Source organism: Ceratotherium simum, chromosome 9 (genome assembly GCF_057802395.1).
Source record: "Ceratotherium simum simum isolate JZ-2026a chromosome 9, ASM5780239v1, whole genome shotgun sequence".
Lineage (NCBI taxonomy): Eukaryota > Metazoa > Chordata > Mammalia > Perissodactyla > Rhinocerotidae > Ceratotherium > Ceratotherium simum.
Genome location: NC_141908.1, coordinates 38,493,841 through 38,503,502, shown reverse-complemented (window position 1 = coordinate 38,503,502; position 9,662 = coordinate 38,493,841). Strand labels below are relative to the sequence as shown.

The 9,662-nt window shown below is 35.4% G+C and overlaps 1 protein-coding gene across 2 annotated transcripts; it reads left to right on the top strand.

Annotated features, from left to right (window-relative positions):
- The first annotated feature begins 405 nt into the window (after positions 1–405).
- Positions 406–4,831, top strand: ERMN (ermin). 2 transcript variants are annotated; one of them, XM_087434942.1, is made up of 3 exons: positions 406–646; positions 1,355–1,387; positions 4,311–4,831. In XM_087434942.1, the coding sequence occupies exons 1-3, from the start codon at positions 406–408 to the stop codon at positions 4,829–4,831; spliced, it is 795 nt and encodes a 264-aa protein (XP_087291068.1). The 2 variants fall into 2 exon arrangements, with proteins under 2 accessions (XP_087291068.1, XP_004428355.1); XM_004428298.3 differs by having other exon boundaries at positions 1,295–1,387.
- The last annotated feature ends 4,831 nt before the right edge of the window (positions 4,832–9,662 follow it).

Below are 9,662 nucleotides of genomic sequence, written 5' to 3'. Positions count from 1 at the left end.
AAAAGGGACAAAAATCTCTGTTCCCAGAGGGGGACTGACAAGCTGAAAGTCCCCATCTGCATGCCAACACAAAAGCCTGATTGCCTCGGATTGTTTGTGTATGTAAATCAAAAGACTGCCGTTAATTCTGCAAGGGGGACTGCTAAGCAACAAAGAAGGTGATGATTGGCTGGACTCTTGCGCATGGGCTGGTGGCAAATCTGACAAATCCCATTGCTTTTGTTCTAAGCTCTCTCTGGGCCCTATAGGAAAAGAAATTTGTTATTATGTACTAAAGCAAATAATTTGTATTCTTGGAGTAGGAGTTGGAACTATAGGACTTGAAGGCAAGAGAACGTATCTTATCAAGGACCTGTTCACTCAATTTCTCCAAAGCTCTCTCCAAGTTGGACTCAACTGTACATCATGACAGATGTTCCAGTGACTTTCAGTCAGGTTGAGTGTAATGGGGATACACTACCTGAAAAAGGTCAACAACCAATCACTAAAATCAACGAAAAAGCCAATGATGTGGATGGCACCCTACCATACTGTAGGGTAGAACCCAGTCTTGAAGATTTACCCACAGAAGGAAATCAGAAGAAGAGTGAAAAATTACAAAGGAACATGCTGCGCAACTGGTCCATGGATGAGAAGATTCTAAAAGGTAAAGCATCTTCCTTCTCTTCAATTTGCTTGATTTGATTTGTAAATTCAGGATTCTTTTGAAACTTCTATGATAGGGATGAACTATGCATCCTCCCACCCCTGTTCCTGCCCAAATGTGGCCCCTACTCTACTGGGGATGCATAACATAAGGACTAAATCTCTGCCTCTGGTCAAATCCAGGCTAATTTATTTGATAACTCTGTGACCTTAGACAACTTGCCTAGTCTCCTAAAGCCTTTGTTTTCTCATCAAACGAAGGCAGAAGAATAGTACTGACATCTGTAGGGTTGTTGCAAGAATTACTAAGCTTTGGTTAAATGTTAACTATTGTTATTTATTATTATTATAGACAGCCCTATTATTAATTGAGTAAAAGAAATTCATAATGTCGTTTTCCTTCTAAATATACCTGAAAGTGTCTGAATTCATGGTTCTATACCTTATAAAGATATTAAAGGAGAGGTTATCATTATGTTTATAAATTAAAGGAACCAATGAAGAAATGAGTTGGAAGAGTGAAATAAAAATTTTAGTGATTACAATTAAAAATCAAATAAATCTACCTAGATAGAGTCTAAATTGATAATTTATTTGCCCTTGAACTACTTAAATGTTAAAACATTAATCTTGTGGGTTTTTTCCCCAGAAAAACCAGAGGAGACTCTCTTTATTGTTCATAAGGCTATCACAGATCTTTCTCTCCAAGAAACAAGTGTTGATGAAATGAGGTTCAGAGAAGGTAAGAGGAACTTCCATTTTGTACACAGAAATTGTTTGACTGGATATTGGTGACAGTTTTTGAATGGGATGTTGTGTGAGTGTGGTGTTGAAAAAGCAATCCAGGCAATGCTTTCAAAAGCTCAAAGATGTTATAGGCAGATAAGGGATTCTGGACTTATCTGTGGGTTCCACCTTAGAAAGCATTCCAGAACCTTCAAGACTGAGACTGCATGATTTGGTATAACTGACTGACATGCTTTGACCTTAAGATCTAGTATCTGTCTCTTAATAAGTTAGCCCACTAAATCAACCTTTCTTTTTGATTTAGTGTCTTCAGATCTGTATCAAGCACCTTGTGAAATGTAAATGTTTCAAAAATGGGTTTATCCTAAAAGTTTACCATCGACATACATTTTAAAATAATCTTATAAATTTATTTAATCTATAGGAAAATTCTAGGCTTCTGATGTAAGCACAAAATGGTTATCTAAGTCTTGTCAAAGGAAGCTCCCAGGGTGCTGAAGTTAATTTTAATTGTGTTCTTTCAGGAAATGGGAGAATAAAAAGAACATTGATTTTTAAGTGACTATGTCATATTTCAAATAAACTCAGGAGACTAAGAGACACAAAATCTTTTAGACTTCTCTTCTAAGGAGACTCCTACATTCAAGCAATTTTCATATACAGTGCAGGATAAAAATCTGTTAATTAATCATTCATTTCCTCTCTTGCAGCCATAAACATCTTATCTCAAAATTGAAGTTAGCTTGCTAGACCTAAGCAATTTAGCTTAGTTAGGATCTTAGGCAAAATATTAAAGAGACTCTTGGTCAGAGTATTAGAACGTCATATAAAATAGTAAATGCCAAGGAAGACATGGATGTGATTGAAAATATCCTGTGTTTGTCCCCTTTGCCTGGACACCTCTTAGACTATGTCTGCTGACCTCACGCACTGGTCTACTGTATAGACACTCAAGGAGGGATATAGTAAGCAACAGTCGTTGGCAAGCTCTTATATTATCAGAGATAATTTATAAGATTTAAGCCCCCATGAAATGAAGTAAACAATCTCTTTGCCCTAATCTTTCTGCTTCCAAGGTAGCAAGCTCTCAGAGTCAGGAATCTCAATCTTCCCTCTATAGCCCTTTTCAAATTAATGATCAGGAAGTCCACCGGAAACAACAGTTTTGTAGGATCTTTCATTTTGATCAAATACAGAATGAAAGCAGTCTGGATTTTCAAAGTAGATGGTCTTGGGGTGAATTTTTCCCTGAATGAATCCTTTTGTGTTTGGTGGAGCACATGTTTTTCCTGTAGGATAGAGGTACACATTTTGGTGTCTTTTATTTTCACAATGGCAAACACCTATAAAGTCTCCAAAGAGAATATTCTTGGGTTGAAAAATAAGAAGATGCTAAAAATATTGAGGAAAAACTATAACTTAAATTCAAGAAGTAATTTCATGCATGACAACTCCATGCACGAGTCATGAATATGAGCAAAATGATCAGTTTCTTTGGTTCTTACAGACAAAAAGAAAACAAAACAAAGCTTAAGATTATAGCAAACATTCTAATATTTATTTATAATGCACAGAACATTGACTGGGCACCAACGACGTGATAGGAGCTGTGCACAACTAGTTAGGAGTGATAATTCACCTTCACTTCTATCTCTTTTTGAATTTTGCAATCTGATTCCTATAGCTGGAAAAACAAAAAAATGAAAAGAGAAGGAAAACTCTTTGATGGAAATGGACTTGTGAACATCTTTCAGTGAAAGTAGAAAATTGTGGAGGGGAAGGGCGAGGAGGAATGTTGCCTCTCACCTTATTTAAAGACTCTTCTGGGGTTGAAGGGGTAAAGTGAACCCCAGGCCTGATAAGGGACGTGATGCAGAGAATATTTCTGAGTCATGCACACTACACACTGAAGCTTCCCATAGAAGTCCTTTAGGGTTGAAAGCCCAGAGAAAAACTTCTACTCTCTGATAATTAATTCTTTTTAGCATGCTCAATAAATATTATTGAGGATATGCTGATATGAGCTAACTGTTTGAAAGTGAAATTTGTGATGAATTAAGCCTTTTAAAAATCACTATATGGTATTAAACAACGTGAGTTAATTTGCGTCATTAGGGGCATGTCTAAAATGATAGGCTAGTCTAATACTATGCAGATATGACCTCGATGTGAGTTTTAAATCTTGGCTCTTTTGGCAGATCTTAGACTATGTTGTGTGTACTTTGCTGGGCTTGGTGTCTCAGTTAGCCCAGCACACGACTCCTGACCATCTGTGGCCCTCTGCTCCTCCCTCTGCACCTGGCTGGTACTTTAGGACAACTCTGAGAAGCATGGTGGCAAATACTGAATGTGCTACTCTGAGCATGACCAGATGTGGGCAGTCAGTCATTGTTTTTACTATTGGGAGAAAGACTGTTTTTCCCTGTGAGATATTTTTCTAATTTTCCTTGAGGAGTGTGTGTGTGTGTTTGTGTGTACGTGTGTGTGTGTGTGTGTGTGTAAGATATAGGTTGAAATATTTTATTTTATATATTCACATATCCAGTCATGACAGGCTAGACAAGATTTTAAAAGTATGTCTCAGGGAATACCAGTCTCACTGGATACAATAATCCACAACAAAAAATGTTCTATAGGTAGATGAGGTTGGGTTGCCTACTTCTCAGAGATTTATGATATTCATTAGCATTTTATAGGCTTGGATAAATTCTGAAGAAGTTTATTTAACTGTATTTTCCAAACCAACTTGATAGTGTAGCCTGTGTTACTGTGTAATACGTATTTGTAACCCACAGAATAATATCCCATAAAACACATTGGGATATGATCGTTTAGAAAAATACTTTGGAGAATAACAGGTGGCTATTTGGAACCAGCTGGGTATTTGGAATCTCAACTACCAATTGATTTTGCTACAGGGCATCAGTGGGAGAAGGTTCATCTGAGCAGCGGTAACCAGGAAATAAGCAGACCAAAGGAAAGGATTGCTGAACAACCTCTAGAAGAGAGAGAAGATGAGGATAGGAAGAACAAAACTCAGCAGGCAGCTGAAATTGAATGGCTGGGATTTCAGAAACCTTGCCAAGTTGATGTGTTTCATTCTAAACATGACGAGGAACAAGATGTTTGGGATGAAGAAATTAACAACACTGATGATGATGATTGCAATGATGACGAAGATGAAGTTCGAGTGATAGAATTTAAGAAAAAAAATGAAGAGGGTTCTCAATTACAAGAGGAAGCCGATGTAAGTGAGGACTCCCCACTGAGCAACCCCAGTTCCCAACCTGAGACACCTGATGAGCAGCCACCCTTTGGGAAGAAGAGTGATATCTCCAGAAATGCTTATTCAAGGTACAATACAATATCCTATCGGAAAATCAGGAAGGGGAACACCAAGCAAAGAATTGATGAATTCGAGTCTATGATGCATTTATAAACTAACTGGAACTGAGAAGTTCTCGTGCCCACTAAAGCAAAAGCTAATTGTATTTTTCTGAGATGCATCTTTGTATGCCTTAATTGAGTCCTCCCCTTTAAAAATGTGGAAGCTTGCTTTCTTTTCACTGTGGAATAATGTGGAAATAACCCTAGACAAAATCCAGTCTGGTAACCTCAAATCAAAAAGCTTTAGATTCATTCTTGGACATTTGCATTTTAAAACTTCACTAGTATAGCATTGTATAACAAGCACTAAACAGCCAGCACCTCTGGGGAATCTGACACGGTTTGGCTTTCAAGCAGCAGTGCTGGGAAATGTAGTATCAAATGAAAGAGGACGATTCGAAACGATTCCTGTATTTCTTTTGGTGTCTTTTTTCCTGTACACAGAGGGTGTTAAAAAGTCTGGTATTAAACCTCTGTTACTTTTAAACACGGTTTTACAGACTTTAGCAGTAAACTTTCCAACATACTTTGCCTTTCCCATTACCTTCAAAAAAGATTTTAAGTGTTTTTCCTTGGCATCTACGGAGCAAAAATTTAGTATAGGCCTCCTTCCTAGGTGTTACCATTCATTGAATTTTCTCACTAGAAAGGCTGAGCAGTTGTCAGTCAGGAAAACTCTGTTTAGTAAATGTTGGCTTGATGCTCTCAAGATGAATTGAATCCATTGTGAGGTTGATACAGGGAGGGGCTGGAAGATTGGTGGGCAATAGACTAAAGAGTTATATCAGATAGTTTATTTCTGTGACCAAAAATAAAATCTTGTCTAGCACAAAGTCATTAAAAGTGAAAACGACAGCTTAAGCACAATTTTTAGAAAATGCCCCTCTCTATTACCGCACTTTCTCTTATTAACACTATCTCAGAATAGTTTTCTTTCCTTAGAAACCTGAGACAACTCCAGTCATAACTGCACTAGTTACTATGAAAATGGAAATAATTATCTTATAGTATTTTCAAAGTAGAGTGTGAGCACGTATTTTTAGTGAGAAACCTCTGATAAGTTGTTGGGAATATATAGTGTACTGGACCTCAGCCCAAATCAAGATACTTAACATTGTGCTCACGGAGCTTCATTCAAACCAATGTGTCAAATAATGTATCGAATATTTATGAAAAGGGAGAGTCTATATTTATATTCTTAGATAGTTCCATAATTTTTCATTTCATGCTTTCATATATATCACCCTGAACTTTCTGTCACCACAGATAAAGATATTTTTTGGCCCTGCAAATAAAAAGACAATTCCTTATTGTCTGAATGTAATACAGTCTTCATTGTACTATTCAACCCTTTGTTTATTTCTTTCTCATTTTGTGAAAAACCCTGGTTTAGCCCTTCTTAGATTATTGCTTATTTATGTGTAACAAATCCCACACATTCTAAAGGCAATTTCTTTGATTCTTCCTGGTCAAATAATATATTTCCATAGTATCATATACTATTATTTAGTGTTTACGAGTCTCAATTTTGAATTCAAGATTGAAGTGTTCCTTTTATTCTTTCAGATAGTTTGCAGCCAAACCATATAAAAGTTTTGTCACTCTTAATCTATAGAACCTATAGATTTTATTCTTGACAATGCAAGTTTTCAAAATAACGTCCGGGAAATCAAGTCTTTACTGATAAATTTAGGTAGATGATTGATGCACTAGGACAATTTCCTGTTTGTTTAGAGCCTCTAAATCTTCCCACCTGGATAACATATTTTCTTCTCTGGATTACTGATGACCCCTACAATTTTCTACTTAACTTCAAAGCACAGTATTGTGTTATCCACCATGGAACAGGACCATGTTGTTAACATACCATAGACAGAGCCTCTATTTTGAATTATTCCAGCAGAGGTGATGAATTCCTATGGAACTTGAGCGAGGTGGGTGGCTTATGGCCATGTGACAGAGCCAAGCAACTAGCTCATATGGGGCTCCAACATATAGTAACCCTGACCTTTTTAGCTTTGTGCTCTTACCAGACGATTAACCGAACATGAAGGATTTTGTCAACAATGACTTTTTCAGGTTATGTTCAATGAGTAAATGCTTAGTGCCCATGGATGAGGCGTGTAGTTGCAAAAGATCACTGAAACTATTCTTTGGCATTGGTGTCCATTGTCCTATGCTGCCATCTTATACTGAGGCCACAGAGTTAAGTGACCATAAAGTAATGTGACGGTGATGGGTGGCTGTTTGATTCTTTGTAACCTAGGAAAGACAAGGGTCTGGTTCAGATTGCATGAGCGATATTTAACACATTTGAAACTCGTATGGGACACGTCAGAACACAAACTGGTAAGGACACAAGAAAGTTTATCATTTTTGTGATTCAAGGTTCAAGGGTGAAAGAAGGACTCTGCTATCTGGTAGGAAGGAGACTTGATTTATTGTGAGAATGCTGATATTTCTTACGTGACTTTTTATTTTCCTTAATTGTTGGGCAAACAGGAATTAATAACAGCCCTATTTTTCTGTCAATATAAAATTTACCTTTCATATAATGCTACCTTTGAAGTCACAGACTACGTCAGAATCTATTGATCGATCGATTGATCAATCGATGTATATATCTATCAACAATTTAAATAAGGAGCTGCTGTGTCTGACTTGCTTTCAATAAAAGTTTATGTACTTGTTTTTGGTGTCTAGACTTTATTTTTTTTAGCTACCTTTTACAATTAAGAAAGAACCCTTGCATATGTGTAGTTATTAAGACCATCAGTAAATACTGTTTCAGAAATCAAGAGAACACCATATTTTAATTCATTTGCATTATTTATTTCAAAAAGATCTTAAAATGACTGTATATGAAATTGCAAGAAGAATTTTTGGTGGGTAGACATGTAATGATCATGAATATTTTCTATTATTTTTACAGGAACTGACCTATTGTTTTAGACACATCTTAACTCCAACAACTTGAAAAACATAAATGTATTTTTGTTAGTCATCAAGGTAATACATTGAAACTATGCTGACAGTTTTATAGTAATTATTTCTGCATATTTACATGGGGTAGTACTTTTGGCACATTTTCAAATGGAGAATGGACATTTAAGTTTTTCGAAATGATAGGAAAATCATTTAAAATAAGTAATAATAGAGAATTATGGAAAAAGATGAAGCACCAGAGTACCATAAAAAAGAAATATGTTTGACCATATGAGAAAAGTAACGACTTCTTTTAAAGCCTGAACTTCATTGCTCTATAAAAACAAAAGGGCTATAAAAAGTAATGTCAAAAGTTATAGCAAACATTTGCCAATTTTAAAATATCAGGCAGTAATATAATAAATATGAATACCAAAATGTGTATACAGCTCATGAAGAACACAAGGTGACTAGGCCATACAATCAACATGAACACAACGACACGGGTAGTAAGGAGCAGCAGAAATCACCCAGATATGTGACAAACTACAAACTACAAAATCAAATGATGATTTCTAGTAATTAACTGCCAGCTTGGGAGAGTTTTGGAAACGAATTTGGAAAGCAATTTGAATTTTTACTTAGAAACTTAAAATTACATATTTGATTCCTTCTTTTTAACAACTTCAGTTGGTCAGAGGCAGAAAAACTGGGCACTTAAAATGTTCAAATTAACTCCAAATTCCTTTATACTCCATAGTTTTAATCTAGTTCTCCCATTAATAATGTTTTCAAGTAATTAATAACAAAATTCACTAATTTGACCTTTGCCTTCTCTTGTTTTTACGTCCACTTCTTATAACTAATATGTATAAAACTAGCAACATTTGGGTAGTTTGAAGGAGAATTAAGGCATGTGCATAATCCTAAACTGAATAACAAGCATTCTGATAATTTACAGTTTGGTTACTCCTTTAAAATTTGGAACACAATACCCAGAGCGAAAGTCCACCTGAGATACTTTTGTCCAGAAGGCAAGATGCAGACAAAGCTATGCACTTAAAAGACTTAAAAATATCTAAAAACATATCTTAGTTTTCTTTATTTGTAAGTAGAAACTCTTGGTTTTACTTTCTCCCAATTCAAAGCATAGAATATAGAGACTGATATATTTATATGTACATATATATGCATATATAAATACATATATATTTACAAAGATCGATGTGTTTTTGAACGGTCAAGTAAAGGCAATCTATTTATGCTATCAGAATTTTTAGTTTCAACATCTAATATAAAGGCTTTATTTACATAGATATTTATGATCAATATCCTTAAATAGCAAGTATTTTTAATCAATAATAAAATAGAAAGTCTCTGTTTTCAAAGAAATTATTTGTTACTTATTTGATGACAACTGTCATTATTAGAAACTCGGCATATTAGAAGTTGCTCTGTTTGCCAGGAAATGAGAATTTTCATGTATGTTTTTGCAAAGCAAAACATAAACTTGCAAAGAGTCCCTAGTTGGAGTGGTAACTGTTAGCTGACCCATTAGGTTGAAAACAGAAGCATTAAACCTTCTTAGTGTAATAGTATTTTTTTCTTTCTTTTAGACACAGGCACCACCAACACCTGAAATAGCATCCATTAAACCTCATCAGAAGTGTATAATACTTTACATGGCTTATTCAAACTTGTCCGTGGAATGGCTATTTGGGAAAAATAGATATTGTGTATATTAGCTTTGGTTAGTGTTCCTTTTCTCATTTCAAGGCATTTTGGCTTGTAGCAATTGTTGAGAAACCTATGCAAAAGTTGTCACAAAAGCACAAAAGTAGATGGTGACAATCTACACAATGAAGTGAAAATTACAAGTCTTGGTTTATGTTTTAAATTAAAGGACTCTTCAATTTTTCACTTCCCACCTTTGTTCAAATTAAGCAATCTGTCAGCTT

Coding starts and splice junctions, on each gene's coding strand:
- ERMN (XM_004428298.3), top strand. CDS start 406: ATGACAGATGTTCCAGTGACTTTCAGTCAGGTTGAGTGTAATGGGGAT. Junction 647..1,294: donor GGATGAGAAGATTCTAAAAG/GTAAAGCATCTT, acceptor TTTTTTCCCCAG/AAAAACCAGAGGAGACTCTC. Junction 1,388..4,310: donor TGAAATGAGGTTCAGAGAAG/GTAAGAGGAACT, acceptor ATTTTGCTACAG/GGCATCAGTGGGAGAAGGTT.